The 23136-nt window shown below is 41.4% G+C and overlaps 1 protein-coding gene across 1 annotated transcript in view; it reads right to left on the minus strand.

Annotated features, from left to right (window-relative positions):
• Nucleotides 1-23136, minus strand: part of Sorcs3 (sortilin related VPS10 domain containing receptor 3) — a 596124-nt gene that overhangs the window by 156367 nt on the left and 416621 nt on the right. Inside the window, exon 6 of the mRNA XM_021151815.3 lies at nt 932-996. Within this exon, the coding sequence (XP_021007474.1) occupies nt 932-996 (65 nt within the window). The remainder of the gene's footprint in view (nt 1-931; nt 997-23136) is intronic.

A 23136-nucleotide genomic window follows, 5' to 3' on the forward strand; every position in this document is an offset into this window, starting at 1 on the left:
TTCCCAAAGCTCCACTTCTTATTGAGGAGTTAATGATAGCTGATAGATGCTTGGGGAAGGGAGTAATTATCTTTGAGGTTGTGGTAGATTGTCCATGCTCCAGTAGGTTGCAATACACATACACACACACACTCACACACACACACACACACACACACACACACACACACACACACACACATGTATATATGAGCAGCATCAAACTGACTTAGTGGATTTTAAAAAATTAAAAAACGAAAGCATGAAATTGAGAGGGGGTTTATTAAGAAGAATCTTGTGGTAGCTCAAGAAGGAACAGGCAAGATAGATATGATAATATATTGTATATTTACATGAACTTCTCAACAAATAAATTAAGAAACTGTGCAAAGGTTAAATACTTGAACTCTTGGGGGTCCATCATTAGAAAAGACCCCCTTGTTTGCACAGATAATGTAAGTCTTACCACTGTATCTCCGAGGTCAAGAACAAAGTCTAGCATATTGTAGGTTATATTTAAGTTTCTGACCAATAGAAAGACAACATTTTTGCAAATAACTACTGTTAAGTTTTTCCAGGAAGCCTATCTATAGAAAGGATTCATTTGTTAAAGCAAGTGGTCCCTGTGGTTTACCATGCAGACATACAATGCCTGGATGAGCTACAGAGGCCAGTGTTTGAATTACACCAAAGATGCTCAGGAAATCACTAACAGGGGCAGCAAAATACATCCCACTTACTCACATCCCCAGAAAATTCATTCCTGGTGGTTTGTGCCAATAACTGTCTCCCTTGCGACTGGAAGTCTCTGTCTACACTGGGAAATAGGGATGGATAAGGCAGTAATAGACCTTGAGGTTTTTCATCTTCCTAAGCCATTAAAATGCAAATCAGGGCTGGAGAGAGACCTCAGGCAGATCTCTGGGCATAGTGTGATCTCACCAGCACTCACATCCATCTGCCGTCCTCACTTCCATGTGCACCAGGTCTGCCTCCTTATCCAGTCCAGACACCGACCTGGGGGGAGAAAGGGAGAGACAAGGCTGAGTAAGGCCAAGCACAGGGGACAGCAGAGTGATACACATCTGGGCTTATACAGCACTCTGAGCTCTGAAACAAGTCCATCCTGCATTCTAGGGGCTGACACAGTGCAACCATTGGCAGCCCTAGAAGTATGGTTGGTTTTAGAGACTGCCACCTGCAACCTCTGTGATGCAGGACTCGCACAGCTGTGTCAGTGAGCAAGCCTCTTGACAAAACAGAGTTCATGACATGGGAATGTCAGCCTGAATCTCTGTCCTTGAGCTATCCCTGCCACTTTGTGCCTTATAAAAGATTTTTGTCAGTCTCTCTCCCCACCATCTGTCTTCTTAGTCATTACATTTTCTCCTTTGTCCTAGGAACTGAACTAGAGCTCTGCACATGCTCACTGAGAGGCAGGCTTTCCACCGCTGAGCTGTGTCTTCAACCCAAGACACCTCTAAATATCCATATTATTTCTCTATCCATGTCTTACACATAGAACACTACCTGTTTTTCCTTCCCTGTTCTGTTGGTCTCAAGGTATGTCCCCATCAACTGAGTATGTCTACTCTTCTTTCTTCCTTTGTTTACAAACAACTGCTTGGGTGCAAACACTCAAAATCTGGTGTCTGGGACAAAAATTCTCCTGGTTACTAGATTGAGAGAACCCTGAGACTTCCTTGCCAGCATCTTGAAGAGGATAAGCTCAGAGTCTGTACAGAAGACACTCTGCCTATCCTTCTCAAGGCCACCTGGACAATGGTCTCCTCTCCTGCCTTAGACATCCAGGCCAGTGTGAGATGCAGAAATCCAGCCACAAGTGCCAAGAAACACACTAAAACATCCCTGCACCCAAGAGCACAGAATCAAGGTCTCTAGTACGCCCTGATTCATGGAATTTGTAGGACATCACCATCACAGATGGCACTTTTAGAAACAGAGCCATTGCTAATGTTGCCAGTGACTGTGTTCTGTCATAGCTAGGTCGCTTCCTATTTAAACCATCACAATACTGGTTTTCTGATTTTCCAGGCTTCAACACATAAGAGAATCAAGTTAGGAAGCACATTTATTAGAGGACAGATGTCTAGACAGTAAGAGAAGTAGAAAACATGGCAAACAGACCTAAAACTCAATCTCCACATCACAGATTGCTGTGTTTTCCAATAGCACTGTGGTGTAACTGTGTTAGAGATGAATTAGATGCCCGACAGCTACATGAAGTGATGAAGAAAGTGAAAACAGAAGCAGGGGCTTTTATGCCTAGTGTTCTTAGTTAATGCACCAGGGTGGCAAATGGTAGAAGATAGAGAAAATTAAATTACATTTGTTGATTAAAATAAAACAATCAGGTCTTAGAAGACCAAACTCCTGTTAGCTAAAACATTTACTTCTGTAAATTACTTCTTTCACCCCAAAAAGCTAAACAACCAAGGTAGGACTTCAAGGGATATTTTCCTTACAATTGTTGATACATTTCATTTTGCTTCATTTATCTCATTTGATCCTAACAACAAATCTTGGACCTAAATGCACCAGTCTTCATTATTTATTACTTGTCTGGAAGAGAAACTGAGGCATGGAGAGCTTAGTCATTTCAGAGCACATAAGACCCACTCTGAAGTTGCACGATGGCCCAACTTTTCCTTATGGGCCAGTTCCAACAGCCTGTATACCTCTATCTATTCCCATGCCCCTTCTCCCTAGGACAAGTCCACCCATCCTCATACTTCCAGAAGCCCCTCCTCTATTCATGAAACAGGTCCTTTTGTGTTCTAGCCAGAACACTGGCCTCCGGTAGTCCTACAGGCTTAAGAACATCGCCAGGAGAGGTCATAAACTAACAGGCACCTGCCTAGATCTGTGAAGCCAAAAATCAATCAGAGTGGGACCACAACATTGGTGTTTTTAAAGTACCCAAAGGACTTGCACAAGTAACCATGCTCTAAAACCCCATTGGAACAGTCTTACCTGTGACTCCTAGATCCAAATCCTGCACAAAATGCCAGTGGCTGCTTTTGCCTTAATGTCAACATTAGCTTCAGGGTTCTCAATTTAGCACAATCAACACCTATACTACATAGTTCTCGGTTATGGGGTCTGAACTGTGCATCGCAGACTTGTTGAACAGTCCTACCATCTGCATATAGCAGCATCTTTTCAACTGTGACAAGGAAAAAGTGATTCTAGATTTTGTGAACCATTTCTTGGTGAGAGACAAAACTACTGGCAGTGGAAAGGCACTGCTGCCACTAGATATACCCAGCTGTTCCCTGGACTTTGTACCAGGCCTACTCATAGGTAGCAAACCTAAGTCCTTGCATCTGCATTTCCTTACCTGATTTGAATAGTAATGTTGCTGTGAACTATGGTTATTCTGGAACATGCCATGTCACCGGGAAATTAACAGACACTGAAGAGACACAGTCAGATAAGTCAGCCTTAAAGTCCCAAGCCCCATTTCTGAAAACAATGTGTAAACAATATGATAATATAAAAGACAAAACAAACAAACAACAACAACAAGGAAAAAAAAAAACAAGTGAACATGTCGGATAATGTCTGTTGTGTGGCAGGGTAGGTGGGAGAGCAAGAGAGGCCTTGGTGGAAATGGATGGGGAAAGGCACAAGATAACACTGACAAATGCTAATGAGTACAGAGAACATCTAGTATCAGGCATTGTGTTTGGTATTCATAAGCATTATCTTAATTAATTGTTGAAATGAGTTTTTAAGGAAAGTACCATTCATCTAATTTTCCTCCTTGGTAAAGAGGATAATAAGAGAGATTATCTGATGTGCCTGGAGCCACAGGGCGATAACAATTCACAGATCCCGAAAGCACACATGTGGTGGGCACTGTCTTACATGGAAACTCTGGTCTTATTCAATCCTTTGGCCTACTCTGTTTGTTGGGAATCAATCCTTTCCTCTATTTAAAGAAGGCCCAATCAGGCAATGAGAGCTTAAGGCACTTGCCTCCAGTTATGTAGCTACGAAGCAGCAAGTGTGGGACTGAGGCCAGGTAGGTGAGTTTGAGCCAGGGCTTAGCTTCTCCCATGGACTGCTGCATCTACCTAAGGGAGACTAGGATCTGAGCCCAGCCACTTTGTTTAGAGTCAAGGTTCTAGCCAACAATATCCCTGCTCCCATATATGAATTCTACATAAAGGAGCATTGTAGGAATATCCTGTATAAGTCTAGAAACCTTTTGTTTCCTGACCACTCAGAGGGGGAGTAACTCAGATTGGTGATATTCCATATGAAAGGAGTGTTAGAAAGAAGTTAAAGAGCAAGAAGGTCAATGTAGATGATACAGGAATAGAGAGTAGAGATTTTTGAAGTAAGAGGTGAAAGAGTTGATGGAAGGCATATTTGTAAGTTTTCCTGACTCTTGATGTCTGAGGATGGAGAGGTCTTCAATAGATAAGAGGAGCTTCAACGATGTGATGGGCAATGGGAGATGGATGAGAGGCATGCCTACACAGATATGGCAATCAGGTAAACAGAGGATCCTGGGATTTCTTCTACCACCAGCATCCAAATCCCTTGACCTTCTGGGACTAACATCAGGACAGAGCATGCCACCAGGCCAGGGCCAATATCCAGAATAGAACGGGCCACAAGAAAATAACACTCTGCCCTTTATGTCACATAACAAGAAAAGCAGCTTGAAGGAAGATTTCAACTTATAGTTTCAATCTGCTCAAACTGCTCCATAGCCACACACCTACAAAACAGAGCATCATGCTGAAAGAAACATAGTAGAGAAATTCTTAGCTCTTAGTGCCTAGAAAACAGAGATGGAGAGAAAGGGTCTGAAAATATACCAACCCAAAGCATGTTCTAGGTGAGCTTCTTTCTCCAACAAGGCTCCACATCTTAGTAATCTATCCAACTATCAATTCTTTAATCATCAATTAAACACCCATCGGCAGTCAGCTAAGCCTTCAACTCAGGAGCCTGCAGAGATCCTTTTTAGAAATGACCCAAATTAAACTATACTCCCTGTCAGTAGTGACTGCACCAGGGCAAAGATATAAGCATCTCCCTGAAACTGCATGGAAGAAAACCCTTAGCACATCTCTCCAGAGCATCAGGTGGTAAACCTAAACTGTGCCAGACACATGATTGCTCTTATACTATAAACAAGCCATCAACAGTAACTGTGTTTAATTATGCCATAGTTCTGGCTTTAATTAAGACACTTTAAAACAAAATTCCATGCAACAAAAGAGAATTAGGATATTACAGTCATATACAATCTGTGAAAAAAAAAACTCTATGAGGAATTTTCAATTCTTTAGCCATAAATTCTTCTGCTAAGGGGCTCAACTGAAACATAACATGCACAACTGGATATAATTAATTTTTTGACTACTCATCAGTCTTCATTAAGAAGGGTTTGTGGCTTTGTTGCCAACACCCTAGAACACTATACATGTATGTGATATAAAATAGGAGGATCACTATACTAGCTTCCTAGAGTCACAGATTACATTGACTAAGCAGTAAATACTGACATCACTGGTGGTACACGGGAAGTATTCCATGTTAGCTATTGTTCTTTTATGTGAAGAACAAAATGAGCTAACCTGCCCTCTAGCCTTCTGTCTTTTCTCCCTTTTTCCCAGTCTTACATTTGCTGACTGCCTAATTATGGGTCTTTTAGGTGGCAGATTAAAAAAAAAAAATCCCTCCACCAGGTGTTCAGTTGAGTCAAGCTCTCCCTGTTTATATTCCTTATCTGATCACAAATCGTCAAAAAATGACTTTTGATGAGAATTCCTTTAATAATAAAATGGTATTGTTCACCTTGGGTTAAAAGACCGTTGCAATAGGTTGAAATCACCTTTGTATCCCTACCAGACATGTTCATTGACCTCAGAGTTTACTGTTGAATAATCCATCAGGGTATGCAATCACTGTGCTTGTCACAGGGAAAAATCATCAGTAAATATTTGTTGAGAGGCTGATTAAAACAATTTCAGTCAGACAACCTCCATCAGACCCTGCCTTAAGCATCCTTTAGTCGCTAGACAAACTCATTGCAGACAAACCAGCGCTTGCTCTCCATGCTCCAGGGATTTGTTCGCCTCACACTGCTCACTTTATTCCAAGAAAGGGAAGATTTCAAAACACAAAAACAAAAACCTAGACAGAGCTGCACAATGTGTGAGGTGGTTTCTTTTTAGAGGTCCTTGTTATTAATCTGATAACAATTGATGAGTCCAGTGATGGCATTGAAAGTCACGTGGAACACTGAAAGGAGTGATGGTGATTATTCTCCCAAATTAGAAGCCTTTTTGAGTCATGATAAAAGACCAAGGACACAGGAACAAGAGGATCCAGGGAGTCACAGCAAACCTCCAGGGAAGACACAGAACTCAGCCCCTAGAAGCTCCACTCAGACACCACTGATCGAAGACTGGCAACGAGGTCATAAGCTGCCAGTTTAATTTTAGCAACAGCACCTTCTGTGAGAACAGTCTTCACGTCCACTCCCATAAAGTAGGTCAGACAGGAACATCTCAGGATCCATGACAGCTCACCTCGACAGGACAGTCCCCGGGAGAGCTGGACACAGCAACCTTTGAAACATCTCAGTCTAATCCAGCCCCTTCATTTCACAGATCAGAAAGCAGCCTTTGTAAGCATCCAGAGACACAGCGAGTTTGTGTCGAGTGGCCCTAGATTCCAATTTTGAACTCTAGCCCTAGCCTCTTCATAGCGCACTTGGCTGTCAGGAAGGAGTGGTGGGGCCAAGAGCCTGGACTTTTTTTTTTTTTTTCTGTCTGTGAAGGTATGAATTGCAAAGCACAGATTCCCTAAGAAATCACAGAAATGAACATTTGGAGGGGGGTGGGGTAGAAACCGAAGCCAAAATACCAATAAGGTCAGAATATCCATGCTTTCCTAACTAATCAGTTAGACATTTAAATTACAAAATATTTCATAAATAGTATCTTAACTGATAAATTAGAGTCACACACACGAACAGGGGTCAATGTAATGTTTTGACATGTGTGCACAATGTACAATTATTTAAATTAAATTAATTATCATATGTATAAATACATCTACCCATCCCACATGCACATTTTTTTTTTGCTTTGTGATCAGACATTTGAAACTATCTCCTGTTTTGTAATATATATTATTAGAGAGTTGTCACCTAACAGGCCTGAGTTTATCTCTCAAATGCACACCACGGCTTCCTCCCCGAAGCTCTCTAGGTGGAATACAAATTGTCCAATATGCTCCATAGTTGCCTTTATGGCTTATCTCAGTGCCTACTTCTCATGAAAGCTCTTTGCATTGACTTTATATTAGAATTTCCTGGGGGAACTGTGTGAAAATTGTTAAACACACAGGCCCTACCCTGGGGATTCTGGCTTAGTTAAACTAGTGCAATAGCCTTCCCTTCCTGAATCTCACAGCAAAGGTAGCAATATAATGCACTGGTGTTGGAGATTGGTCTATGAACCCCAAGAGTTAAGAACTACCCAATTAGAGGCCAAAACTCAGTTTTGAGTTGTGAAGGTCTCTTCCTTCCACGTATCAGTGATGCAGGTAAGAGCATCCATTCTGTTGTTAACCATTCTGAGGTCACTGTGGGATCATGGACACTACACCTCATCTTCTCCATGTCTCAGGTGTTTAACAATTGGGAGATGATGATGATGATGATCATGATCATGATGATGGGATAGAGCAATGGACCAGTTGTTAAAGTGCCCCATACCACCTGCTTAAGATTAGTATAATTCCCCAGAATCAGTGTAAAGAAAATCTGGATGTGGTGACATATGCTTGCAATCCAGTGCTGGGAAGGGAGGGACAGGTAGATTTTTGGGGCTCACTAGACTGCCAGTCTACACTAATCCTGTTTCCAAACCCAAATGAACAAGAAGAGACAAACAGGGTAGGCCACTCACAAGGAACAACCCAAGGTATCTCTCTCACCTCTATGGACTACACACATGTGCCCACACCTACACATGTACCTACACCCACAGGAGCACCCTACCACTACACAGGAATAAAAACAATACGTTTATGTAAAATATATATGCAAAATACTCAGAAGAGGGAGGCATGCAACACTGCCTTTCACTGTGCAGTGCTCACTATGAAAGTGTTTGTGTCATAGCAATTGCAATTAATAGATTAATGGGCCAGGGCATCTACAGTTTAAAACATGTTATCACAATCTTTAAACAGACTTAGAGATCAAATATGCAATTTTCCTTGCTTTTTGTTGTTTGTTTGTTTGTTTGTTCCCAGATGGGCAATGGAGATTCTCAGAAGTGTAAAGATTCAGCAATTGATAAGACATGAAATTCAGAAGGATCCCTGGGTTCAAACACAATCTTACTTCACTGACAGTTTGGTGCATCTCTTGTTTTTCTTCTTCATCATCCTCTCTTGAAAGACAGCCTGTACACCTGATTAAATGATGTTTTTCACTAGTACACATCATCATATCTTGTTATGCATTTACAAGTATCTACTGAGTGGATGAATAGACATGAAGAATAACAGCCTACAGTATGTTTCAAATAAATGTTGAAAGCAATTCTGTAACACAACAGATTCCATTCATTTAATTAATCTATAAACAATTAAGTGGCTAAAGCCTTCATTTTATGTCAATATATTGCTATTCCCCCCATTTATAACCAAAGCAATACTGGGTCAGTGATTCCCGTGACAAATGTGATCATGCTGATGAAATGTCAGGCCTGTAACAGCTCAGGGGCCTCCTGCAGCCGCTGGGACCATGGCTCCTCCAGTGGACACTTTGAGGTTACAACTGATCACCTGCCTTATCAGGTCTCTAGATTAACAGAGTTCTAGGTGTTGATCCTCACACCCACATTTGTATAATATCCATCTGCCCTCCCTCTACTCCAAAGAAACGTGGGCTAGAATTACTCGCAGGCTACAGCCAACAGTTTCTCTCCCTAGAATTTGGGATTAGATTGGCAGACTACAACAATGTGACAGGACACTTAGAGAAATTTGTATTGCAAATTTTAAATTTAGAAAAGAAATGATTTTTTCCTAATTTCTTTAAATTAGGAGGAAAGGGGAGTACTCTATGTTTTTCTGTATTTCATAAATAGGGATTGTCCTAGGTTCTAACTGCATTTCATATCTTGAATACTAATATCTCTCTCTCTCTCTCTCTCTCTCTCTCTCTCTCTCTCTCTCTCTCTCTCTCTCTCTCTCTCTCTCTCTCTTTCTCTGTCTCTCTCTCTCACTTTCTCTCCCTCTCCTTCCCTCTCTCCTTCCCTCCATCCCTACTTCCCTGCCTCCCTCCCTTTATTTTCAATCTCCTCTCTCTCTCCCTCCATACTGTGACCTCTCTTCTTCTTGCCGTGCAGCCAAGGATCCTGTAAGAACACATCTCCTATGAAGTCCTTCACTGTTTCTTCAAGGCCTTCCCATGACCCTTGGGTAGCTATCTACTGTTCCTTCAACTTTCTGCTTCCTGGTCAAGGGATGCCCAACACATCTGTATTTCTGTATTTTCCAAATGTTGGGCTGCAGCTCATTAGTATCTGAAATATACTAAACTGGAATTAAATCTCAATTATTGATTTCAGGTCCTTTGGGTAAAAGCCCAAGACTGATAGATCTGGGTCACATATTAGATTTATTTGGTTATGTTGTTGTTGTTGTTTGGTATTTTGAGTTTTGCTGTTTCTTTTTTTTGTTAACCTCCATATAGATAGATGTTAGACTAGTTTACAACATACTATCTAGGTATATAAAGACCTCCTTTACCTACATCCACACCAACAATTTCTGTTGTTTGTTTCTTAATGCCTGACATACTGACAGAAGATGTAAACTCAATATAGTTTTCTAATACCTAGAGACCCTGAATGTTTTTATCAGATATGATTACACACGAATATTATTGTAACTATATTCACAAGAGCAAAGTTATGAGACCAACTTAGGTACTAATAGAAGAATGGGTAAGAAGAGTGTGGAAATCTTGGGCCATAAAGAGGGAAGTTCTATGGTTTATGGTAAAGGGAATGTAACTGGACCCAAACATTAAGAAAATTCAGCCAGTCTTAGAAAAAAATAGGAAAATAATACTCTCTCATTTGTGAATCCTATGTTTAATTTAGAGATACACAATCATATATGCATATAATATGCATCATGTGATGTATATTATATACATGATATAGTATATGTGATTGTATGTGTGTTAAATGAAAATATAAGTAAAATTATGTGGGGTAACAAAAGAGACAGAAAAGAGGAAGAAAACAAAATGGAGGGTAGGAGAGACTGGTTGAGGGATATGTCTGATGTGCAATATATACCTTTAAGAAAAAAAATTAAGTATCAGAGTAATTGTGGCTTCATAGAATGAGTTGGGTAGAGTACCTTCTGCTTCTATTTTGTGGAATAGTTTGTGCAGAACTGGAATTAGATCTTCTTTGAAGGTCTGATAGAACTCTGCACTAAACCCATCTGGTCCTAGGCTTTTTTTGGTTGGGAAACTATTAATGACTGCTTCTATTTCTTTAAAATAAAAAAAAGAAAGAAAAAATTAAGGCTGGAGAGATGGCTCAGCCATTAAAGGTTAGGCTTACAACCAAAAATATTTGAAAAAAAGTTAAATAACTAAATTTTTCATAAGATAAAAGATTGAAATAAAGATATCAGCTTATATACCATGGAAATCTCATTTAAAAGGGCTAATTATTTTTATTAACCATTTGTCTGAGGTTATAAGAAGTCAGGGGTTTATTTTGGGCTAAAAATATAATGTAAATGTTACCAGAGAAGCAGTTAGAAAAAATAATCATGATCTAATTAAATAAATTAACATCTTTTTCAAGTTCTAGAGGGTTAGAAAGAAATCCTTCAGCCCAGTGAAGTACATTCAGGACAGATCACACACACACACACACACACACACACACACACACACACACACACACATCGAGAGGCCATTTCCAAAGACAAGCAAGCTCAACTCCGCTGAACTGCAGTGAACCAGAAGCAGAGACATGATATAGGCACCCTATTGTTAGAAACTCAGTCTTGGTTCATGGCGCTCGGAACTGGGCTATGCAGTAACAAATCTGTAAGAACTTGCCTATGGACTACTGAAACAGTTATTAGGAGACTAGCCGGCAAGCTTTTAACTGAATACCTACTAAGGATAAGCACTCAGTGTGGCTCAGATGCTACATCTATGTACCCATAGGGTAGGTACAATCTAAGCAACTCCTGTGAATAGTTTCATATCTCCCAGTAAAACTGTGTTACATGGCACGATCTACAAAGACCTGTGGTTCAAAGACGACCTGATCATTCATTACACAGATCCCTTTCAATTACATAGGCCAAAACCATTGCAACATTCCCTGACCTGAAACAAAGAACAGGTGGAACCTTTGTTTCTGGTCCTTAGAGTGTCCTGTCTCCAATCTCTTGATCTAACTCCTGAGCATGTCTTGTTTCTTTATGCGGTGTTTATGGAGTACCACAATTGGAGAATGCTGAGAGAGAAAAGTAGATCGGGGGATGTCAGACAAGAATTGGGATTTGGGGTTAGAATGTGTGCGATTAGGAAGAGCACAGGAGGCATGGGATCTAAGGCACTAAGTTGGGAAATGGTGTGCTTAAATAAGGGTATCTGGGAAGAAAGCACAAGAAGTTACTCCAGAAACAAAATAACAATTATCTTGGATAAACTGCAGCCACTGTGCCAGAAATTTAGGAAAATATATTTTTATTTTTAATTTTTTTTACTACAGTTGCCTAGCTAGCAAATTTTAAGTACGTATCCATAAATAGACATGTATGCAAATGCATGCATGCTTAGTTTATGGGATGTGCACTTAAAATACATAAAAAATACTACAACTTGCAGCCTGTGTGACTCCTAAGCAGCAATAACTTGTGGATGTACTGAATGGAATGATGTCATTTATCATGCAGCCCTCCCTGCCTAGTACTTAGTCAATGCCCACAACCACTTACCTGGGTGAGCCAAAGAGCAAGAACAAACACAAACTCAGGAGTAAGCCAGTGTCCACTAAAATGTCTTGAACTCTTCCATTCAAGACTAAGGGAGCCATTTACATTGGCAATGTTGTCTGAATTTGGATGGTGATCCCCATCACCACAATCCAGCCTTCCTTCAAGGCAGATCACATCACCTGAACAATCTGTCCCTCTTATATTCAGCTAGTGGGTACCTGCATTTATGCAATACCAAAGAAGAAAACTAAGGATAGAGGACATCAAGAAGAGATAGAGTAGCTTCCAGATGTATAGAAGCTCTCACTGATATAGGAAATGGCACAAAAGGACCACATATCATTTGAAAATTATGACATGCACCTCAACATGTGTCAATGCTGTTGGGTTACCACAAAGGGTTAGCTCTTCAGAAGTGAGTTACAGATATGTTCAAAGAGTCAGAAAGTACAAGTTGGCAGAGACCAAGGATCCTTTCCATACTTTGTCTCTGAAGTCTGTAACCTCACAGCTCAGGAGGAATGAGGCCTAGAGGGTCTCAACCTTTGCACTGCCATTCTTTATGCCTGTTTGCTAAAGATTCTCCCACTCTGGTCTCATCCCTGCCTTCATCAACTGAATGCATTAGAGAAGAGAGATCTCCTGTTGCTGAGAACTGGAAGTCTCACACACCATCAGAATGGTGTGTACCCATCACTTCATCAAGGACCAGAAGACATAAAACAGGACCTGGATGGATAAAGGAGTTGCTGACAGGTGACGTCAGTACTTGGTTGTTTGCAGATCATAGCCACATCCTTGTCTAATTTCCCACAAACATTGTCATTCCTGTTACATAGATGTGTTCACACAGGAAGCAAAGTCCCTGCAGATTCTTCAGTGGGTTAACACTGAGCTGAAGCTCGGACCAGGCTCCAGGGACTATCTCCACTACCCTCAGGGCTGAGCATTTGAGGCTGCCTCTCAGATAAACCACAAGGCCACATGTAATTAGAGCCAAGATTATGTGGTACCGGCTGGAAGTGCAGAAAGTACTCAGAGAGTTAATTAAAAAGGCAAAGGGCATTAAGGAGACAGTTTGGGAGGGTGGGGAGGACAGTTTGTGGAAGTTCTACAGAAGAAAGAGCAAAGAACCAGGTGTATTTATAGACTAATAATGTGCAAAAGGGGGAAAATGTGTCGCCTTGGGCAATTCTCATCAAGTTAATGGATGTTGCCAATTACTGTGGTAACATTTTTAATTGTATCTCGGCTCTAGAGAGAATAAAACCAGAATTTCACAGTCTTTGCCTCAGGACTCTTAGGAGACTGTGTTCTGGTGCAATATAATGGTATAGATGTACTAGCCTGGAGTCTACACTGACAGAATCCTTACAGCTGTCTCAGGTTAAGACTGGGGCTGATTTTAGAAAGGACGTCTACCACACACGAGTCCATTTATATAAACGTATCTGGATGACATCAGACAACTGTATTAGAGAGCAGAGCTTGTAACCACAGGGGCGCCCATAAAGAAGATAGTAAACGTTGCTCCACACCCTGTGACAATTCAATATTTTTTCCAGTATCTTATGAGTCATCCCATGACCAAATGATGCCTTTCTTGGTCATCCTATTTAGTGCCTTCTGTAACTGATCTGATTAGTTAAGGGATGCCCCCTCCACTGTAGATTAAAGAAAGGAGGTTGCTGGATGTGCCCACCTTGATAATACCAACTTTTGCTAATAACAGTGGCATTCAGTTCTATTTTGGAGCAAAGATTCCACATTCCAACAAGGCATGTGCAGTTTTGTGTATATTTTACCAACAAGGGGCTAAAGGCTGAAACAAGGTCATGACTTGTCTAGGTCCCCATCGCTGATAAATGATGGCACCAGATTCAAACCCAGAGCAGACAGATTTAGCTTCATAGCTCATCCTTTGGAGCATTTACAGAATGACAGTCCTTTCGGGAAAGGAGGAGGGAGGAGAGTGTCAGTCAGCCATTCTGTGCCAGCATCCCATTCCCCTTGTAGCATCTACCACTAACAAGGACTGTATGGAGGAGGCATCTCCAGCCCACAAACTGGAAATGCAGGAACAGAGGTATGCTTTAATGAAGCGACTAAGTGACCCTTTAATATTCTGTGGGTCACAAATCGAAGAGGAAGGATTCAAATAATGATGATTTAACTTCACTTCTTTTGACTTAATGGCTGCTCAGAGGTACACTTCTAATTTACACTAAACCCAGAAAGTACACTGGGGAAAAGAAAATAAAGCTACATTGTTCTTTGACGTCACACACGATTCCTTTGAGGACAACACGGAATCTCTGTGGCAAAATGGATTGCTCCATCGGACTTTCCTCTCTACTAAACTCCATTCATTTCCCAACACAGCCATCTCTCTGATTTCTGTATCAAGTGGGCTCACCTCGTCCCTCCACCTTTTACACAGGTCCTGAATAGGTATGTTCTTGCTGTCTAGCCTCATAGGCCACATAATCAACCATCATCCGGAGCCTGTGGAAGTACCTAGCCTATTAGCCAATGGAACCCAAAGACTAACAGTTGAAAGAATAAAGAGATCTTCTTTTGTAACAAGCTAAAAGAGTTTGGGAGGAAAGGCCCAGCAAGCCACTGGTAAGCCGCTATACCAATTAAGCATCATGTTCTACTCATTGGACGCCATTTTCTCTTCAGTCTCGAAGCAGAGAAGACATAGATAAAGTATTTGCCAAGGCCTGGAAGACGTCATTGCCTATGACTAAGACATGGAATCTGCAGAGAGCTCATACTATAAGAGCTTCTCAGTTTAGAAGGTCAGCCCTGCTTTTGAAGCCAGCACTGACTCCCTTCTCCTTATCCTCCTTCTCTTCTTCTTCCTCCTCTTCCATCTTCTTCACTTTTACCATACATGCAGTACAAATAGAAAGGAGTATTAGAGAGACCTGGATTAAAATCTCAGCCATACCAACAACAGCTAGCTACATAAGCTTCTTGTACCTCTCAGAGATTTAAGATACTTCTGAAGAAAGAACAGTACCAGTGGTTATTGCCTAGGGTTGTTGTATAAATTGAACTAGGTAACGAACGCCTATCATAAGCTAAAGGATACCACACATACTGGGGCCATGCTGTTCTGATCTTCCCCCAGAGACTTTCAGTTCTTGACCCTGACTGTATCATGTAGCCTTTATTTCATTTTAACTACATTTTGTTGTGTTTTATTGAGATAGGGTCTCTCTATGTAGCTCTGGCTAGTCAGAAACTCACTGTGTAGGCCAGGCTAGCCTCAAACTCACAGAGATCTACCTGCCTCTGCTTCTGGAATGCTAGGTAATGCAGGAGCACACATTACCACACCTGGATTTTTATCCCATTTTATAAGCATAGACACACACACACACACACACACATCAACTCACTAAGGGAATAAAAGGTCAAATCAAAAGCTCATATTCATAGATAGAGCTCATTAACCTATCCTTTATAGAAGATTTCCACTCAAACCCTGAACTCCAGCCTTCCAAGTTGAAAACCCTGTAGGGTCGTGGAACTTGAAGTAAAGATGAACATGCACAGCCGGGGCACACAGCACCAGCCTCTTGTGAAATGATGCATGCACCTGCAGCCACTGGCTTGGGAACAGATGCCTAGGGGAAGAGCAAAAGGTCAGACCCTCCGGGACAATTAAAATGAAAGTGAACCAGCTGCTCCAGACCCCTCCCCCGGGAGTCATTCAGCCTAGTCCTGGGCTGGGGCAAGATCACTTAATAGGCTCTTTTTCATCTTTAATTTCTCTGATTCAGAAAGTTTACAAGATCAATTGCTAAGAGAGCTAATGGGAGGAGATGAGGCAGCAAGATGCAGAGGGCCCGGCGTCAGCTAATTCCTTAGCTTCTAACTGGAGTCCACGGGGACCCACTTATATAAAGCCTGAGCACTCCTGATCCTGCTCATCCGCCCCTCCCTTCCCAAACCCCTCTAAATAAAGAATTTGAATTGCAAGCCAGCAAGAATAGCATATAAGCCTCAAGTTTGCAAGCACTTGCCAGGAATCACAGTAAATCACAATTCTGCCGATGGTAGGGCTCAAGTTCAGTGAGTGTCCTGCCCACTTCAGTATTCACACCACGGGACCCAGGGCCCTTATGTCTTCCAAGATTTTCCAAAGCAAATGCAGCCCAAGATCAAATCAACAGGCTCCCCGTCTGTGTGGGTTTGAGTCACATTTCTACTTCTTTTTAAACCTCTGGTTTCCTCACCTATGAAGGAAGGAAAACACTAAGCTCTTCGCCTGCAACACCCACCATTCACCTGTGACACCCACCATTCACCTGTGACACCCACTGTTCACCTGTGACACCCACCGCTTACCTGTGACACCCACCGTTCACCTGTGACAACCACCATTCACCCGTGACAACCACCATTTACCTGTGACACCCACTGTTCACCTGTGACACCCACTGCTCACCTGTGACACCCACCACTCACCTGTGACAACCACCATTCACCTGTGACACCCACCGTTCACCTGTGACACCCACCGTTCACTGTTCATTATGCTTCTGTACCTGGGTTAAATATTATGGGAATTTGTGGGTTCAGGACCAAGGACTAAGAGAAGCTGAACAAACACTATGAAATTTTTGTGTGGCAAGGGAAAAGTGGACCTGTGCTGGGAGTAATTTTTACCAGTGTCTTGAGCTGGCTGCGTTTCTTAAGAGAGGTGATGGGATTTTTCCTTTTTCCAGTCCCTTTTACTCATGGTTTAAGATCAACACCCTCCTTCATGCCTGCTTCACGGAACACCACAGGAAGAATACCAAATGATTTCTGAAACAGCATGGAAGAGGAAAATCTGCCTCGCACGCAGGAGACTTCCATTCTCCAAATGGAAACACAGCCCAGAAGGAGAATAGCTCACATCAATTGCTCTGGACGATGCTTCCCCCAGGATGCCTCAATTTCCATAACAGGACACTTGCTTTTCCTCGCCATCATTGTGTGCATATTTTCTTTAATGATGAAAGAATTAAACTGAACTTTTTCTGCACAGCTGGCTCTGGGGGATTCTGGAAAGCCTGGGAAGGAAGTTTTCAATTTGTTCCCTTGCCGAGAATGAATTCTGCCTCATATAACTCTTGACAAATTGCCATTTTTAAAGGGTTTGTTAATTTCCAATGAGCAAATGGCACATCAGATATCTTGTTTATTCAACAGATGCTCCTGAACTAAACAAATGGCTCTTGTTTAACAAACATGGAAACATCTTGTCAGCTTTGCTGAGATCATCCTATTCAACTATCAAGGCGGGGGATCCTGTGGTTTGTGGGGAAAACACAAGGTGTCTCCTCCAGTGCAGAGTTCTCAAAGGAGACCTTGGTTTCATTTGAAGTGTAAATGCACTCCTTGTTCCTAGGCCTGGAAGAAGCTCTTAGGCAAAGGACCTAAGTTTAGAGATGTTACATAGTTCTGACTTGATATGGGCTTGATGAAGTGCATTGCCTAGAAACTGAATTTGAAGTACACCTCAGAGGAGACATCATCTGAGACAGAGCAGTGGTACAGAGACATGAATGAATGCCAGCGTAGGTTGGATCCTGGATTCTGCCACTTACTGTGTAAACTTGAATTGGTTGTTTAATCACACTCAACTTTAGCTTCCTTGACAAAAATATAGGTTTCCTAAAAGCATGACAGGCAACAATGCTGATGATAGTTCATCCTCCCAGTCCTGACTAATTCAGGGGATTTTAAATGGCACCGAACAAGCCTCAGGAACAGAGATGCATAGCCTGGGGACGAGCCTGATTCTACACCCTCTGTTATCTGCAATGAGTCAAGTTGACATATTTGATAATGTGATGGTTCAGTGACTCCAGTTGGAAGTGCAACCCAACCAGACAGTGGAGCCCTTCTAAGTCTCAAAAAAAAAAAAAAAATCAGAGTAATGGCAATGACTTTGAGCCACTAAGCTGAAGATCTGGCTAGACTGAAGGACGCTCTGGAAATGTGGGCTCAGAAAGGTGCAGAAAGGAAAAGGCCAGCTTGCCCAGGAGTACACGAGGACACACACAGAGAGACAATGGTTGACCTCTGTCAAGTCTAAATACATGATAATCAATGCATCTTCTGATGGTTACAACATAAAACTATGTATTAATTGTCGGAGGGACAGCATTCCAAAGCCTCCCTGCTGGAACGTCTCAAAGAACTCCCTTGGAACAACACGTAACTCACCAGAGAATTAATTTGCTTCGCATTTGGAAAAGCTACAAAGTAAAGTCAACCCCAGCTGAACATGGCAGGGTTATATAAAGCCTGAAGGAGCTGAAGACTTATCTCAGCTTGCTGAAAAGGCTACAGAGGGACCCCCAGGCATGGTTAGTTTTATGATAGAATCCTCACAGCTGCCCTTTGAGGAAGACATCATTGTTATCCACATTAAGCAAGGCAGCTCAGAAAATCTGCTCACAATATTAGAGATTTAATAGGTGTTTGGAAGGGCGGGTATCTCCTTGAACTTGCTCATAGCCATTCTGAAATGAGTGAGAAGGGATCCTGGGAATTTCAAAGGAGAGCTTCTCTTTAAAAGGCCTAACTGCAAAGATCATCAACTGATTTTCTGGGTTTACTCAGAATTGCTTGATGCCTTCCTACCCTGCCCTGTCAAGGAGAAGCCTGACTGAGGTCCTAGTGATGGACAGTCTCAAAGAATATGGCAACAGTAGAGGGTGTCCGTGGAGATGAGAGGCTTAGTAGATAACTGTGAGATTGGAATGCTGCCTCAGGAATGTGGCCCAAGAAGGATGCCCATGCCAAGATCAAGGGGCTGAACATCATATCTGGTGGCTAGTATTTTTCAGTTGTTACTCTGAAAAAAATCCATGCTAAGAACAATTCATACATAAGATGACCTTGGGCTGGGGGAGATGGATGTTGGCTGATGTATAAAAATCTGATTAAAATCCTGGTACCCATTTTTTTAATAGTCAAAAGCTAGGTGATAATACTGAGCTTCTGTAGCCCAAGAACTGAGGGCAGGCAGAAAAGGACAGATTCTTGGAGCTAATTGGCCAGCAAACCTAGTCAAAGTGATGAACATCCAGTTTAGTATTCAAAAAAAGTGTTAAAAAAAACAAAGGTTGCAGGATCAGGGGAAGACAATCAGGATCTATCTTGGGACTCCGTATGACTATGCACCTATGTACATGTACACTTGCACATGTAAGTGTGCATATTGTCACTAGCAAGTCCATATAGCACACATACAACATACAAGAGGCACACAGATGCACACACACACATAAACACATGAACTTGTGCATAGCCATACATGCACACATACTCCCACACAAAAACACAGATGGTTGAGTTTGAGCAAAAAAATCTCAAATGAAACCCACACTGCAATGGCTTGCATCCACCTGGTCACTTCCAGTTCTTTCAAAACATATCTCACTGTGGTCAGTAATAGAGGCAGAAGAGGTTGCAGACATACCCGTGGCTGTTCCATTGATTTCTGTTCATTTAGAAATGCAGGCATGTAAGAATGACATAATTTTTGACAACCTTGAATTGCCTCAAAATTTCAGAAAGCATTTTCCAGGTGATAATTCACCAGTATAAGTTCATAATTATTGGCACACATTTTTCATGACGCACTTCACAAGTAATTATGACACACTGGTGTGTCGTTATACGATCTATTTGAAATTTTGGTAGTTTTCTCTTGTGAGCAGTGGAAATTTTTAAACAAAGATTGCCCTCTTTCAAACTGAAATGAACAGGGAAACATAAAGAAGTCCTTTGGGTGGCAGGAAACCTGAGTGAGTGTAGAAAAGGGGGAGCTTAAGGAATTGCACTAAGAATGGAGAAGGTGGGTCTACAGAAAGGCTTTTGCATGAGTAGCAAATTCAGCCTAGAATCAAAGGTACAGAGAGACTGAAACTCGTGGAAGACATGAGTGCTGTCCACGCGATTTGATATTTCTAAATCAGAGAAGATTTATGCTAACATGACAAAAAGACAATCTGAGATATCTCTGGAAACCACTTGACCAAATAAAGGAAAGGAGATGATGCTGTTTTTACAATTTGGAAATGATGATGCAGCCTGTTAAAGATGGCACAGGTTTGGAAGCATCTAAGAGCCATCACATGAGAGCCTCCTACTGTATCTGAATGTATGTGCATGCATGTGTGTGTAGTGTTTATGTATGTATGTATGTGAGTAGGTGTGTGTGACTGGGAATAAGAGTGTGTATGAATATGTGTATGAGTGTACACGAGAGTGTTATTGTGAATGTATGTGTACTGTGCAAGTGTGAGTGAGAGAGATTATTCTGTGATTTGTATGAATGTGTGTGTGTATGTGTGTGTGTGTGTGTGTGTGTGTGTGCAATTCTGGAAGGTTGAAGTAGGGCACAGGGCTCAGAAATCTGTACAGAAACTCTAATCAGTGGTGAGGGTGGGTATGGCTCACTGGGAAAGTATCCTTTTACAAACAAAGAAAACATGATAAAAATCCTATTGGAAACCACATACCAGTGAAGGTTTCAGCAAACAGACTTTGGAAAGAGCTAGAAACAGTGTTAACAACTGCTGAAATTGGGTGGGATAAGTAATGAGAAATGATCATAAGATCTGGACATCAGACATGATTACAGACAAGGCTATAAATCATAAACAATAAATAGCCAGACCATTGTGAGTTCAGTGGTGGTTTAAAGAATAACATCAGATCCTTTATAAGTAAATTTACAAAATTCAGCAATGAAGATATGGTAAAAATTAGGAATGATGCTTATAAAACAGTTTTGTTTCTTAAAATTTAAATTGGCAGATAAAATTGTGTCTCTCATGAACACCTTGATGTTTTGAAACTGAGATAAGAGTCTATGTAGACACAGATATACAGATGATAGACAGAGAGAGAGACAGACAGACAGAAAAACAGATAGATGATCGATAGAGAGATACAGATTGATCATAGATATAGAGAGATAGGTGGTTAGATAGATGATAGATGATAGATAGAAGGTGATAGATTAGATAGATAGATAGATAGATAGATAGATAGATAGATAGATAGATAGATAGATAGATAGATAGACAGATGATAGGTAGGAGACAGGAAGACAGACAGACAGACAGGATTAGAGAGAATTAAGTGAACCCTAAGGTATGGAAAGAGACAGAAAATTGAAATTTAAGCTCACAGAGGCATAAAGCCATTCTTCCAGCACAGCAGATAAAGATAGAGAGGGTGAGTGAGCCAAGCAGATGAAGAAGAAAGCAAAGCCATGTTTGTGTACACAGTGTAGATCGTTTCCTTTGAGATATGGGAGATTCCGGTGCTGCTGGAAGGAAGAGGTAGGGAAGAAGTGGGGTCAGAGGGAAGAGGTAAAGTCATCACAATGACTAATAAAAGAGGGGGCAGTCAACTAAGGAGTCATGTTAGAGAACTGAAACAAAGGCTACTTGGCTAATCAGGAGAGAGTGGATGCAAGCAGGCAATGGGTAATTCCAGTTCTTCCCTCCTGAATGCCACAGCAAGCAGCAAGTGTCCAGCTCAGGCTTGGCAGGCAATAAGTACTAGCTCTGGTACCTCCAGCCTCACCCCACCCAAATGTACTTGTTCTCCATCATTGCTATATGTTCAACTAGGTTCTAGCAAGAATATCTAAAGCAAACCTTCCTACCTGGAATGATAAAGAATCAACAAGTAGACATTCAAGGGCAGAAGGATCATTGGGGCTGGCTCATAGCTGGCACTGGCCTGGTACATGTTACTGTTCAGACACGTCCTTCATGCAACATGCTCACAAAATGTCAGCCGTGGATTGTTCCACTGGATGAGTCTGTGAATGAATATTATTTTTACAAAACCCTTTCTGAGTATTGGCTTTTTATAAAGCATCAAGTTTACCCAGGGGGCCATCCATAACAGCAGTTAAACAGAGCACTCCAATCCGCCGCATTTCTAGGGTCTTAGGAAATGGAAATCCTTTAAGTACCTTTACTCTGCTTCCCGGGAGCTATCTTTCAAAGTTTAAATTGTTTATTTTTCAGTTTCCTAACTTCCTAAATTCCATTTATAAATCAAAGTAGCTTTTGAGCAATTTGATGGGAGTGAAATGGATTAAGAAAGAACAAACATCAAATAATATGTATTTGGTCATTTCAAGTTATTGGATTTTTCTTCCTCTCCTGTTCATTCTTTCTTTCTTCCTTCCTTTTTCTTTTCTTCTTCTTCTTTTTTTTTTAATAAGGATGATCTGTCTAAGTCAAGCCTGATCTTTTCACTTTATCCTTGTAATCAGCACAGCAGAAAAGGGCAGCGTCTGATTCTTTTAAAATTTGCACCTCTAATTCTTGTATTATTGTGACAATTTCTACTTTCTAGTTCAAGGCTAATAACCATGTAAAGTTCTTTCTAGAAAACTTCCTTCTCCTTGGTAAACACTCGAATCCAGGCTATAGAACACACACTGAGTACTGCACAGCTTGCATTTCAGAAGAATGAACATTCTCCCAGGCGGGCTAAGAGCACACAGCACTGAAAGGCTCTCAGAAATCACTTCATACAACTCTCTCTCTTTTTTTTTTTTTTTTTTGCTTATTTTGCTCACTTTTTTGGACTCTTCAGTGCAAGGTTCCCAGCTCAAGGCTACATGCATACCAGGCAAGAACTCCAGTCAGCCCAATTACACCCCCAGTCCCTAAATCTGGTTTTCAAACCCATGTGTTAAATTAATATTCTGATCTCGCTATTTTTAACAGATGCAATAACATGCAGCCATCTTTCAAGCTGCTATACATGCTTCTGAACACAATGGATATGCTGATCTACGCTCTTTGCAGAGACCAGTGGCAGTGTGTTGCCTGGTGTCAGTTCCCTGGTTTTGCTGATGACTTTGTGAATATGGGGCCAATGCTTGTATGTATTTCCCACTCTCCAGGTAAGGCAGCTATGTGGACAAGAAGAAAGCATGAACCACAAGTAGTTTCATAGTAGGACAGCTGGGTTAGAACCCAAATATACAATGCCAGCTCCAACTACTGCATCACCTCACACTCACAGAGAATGAGAGATGAACTACCAATGAGAACCCCTCTG

Source organism: Mus caroli, unplaced genomic scaffold (assembly GCF_978045245.1).
Source record: "Mus caroli unplaced genomic scaffold, Mus_caroli_1 scaffold_20, whole genome shotgun sequence".
In the NCBI taxonomy this organism is placed as follows: domain Eukaryota; kingdom Metazoa; phylum Chordata; class Mammalia; order Rodentia; family Muridae; genus Mus; species Mus caroli.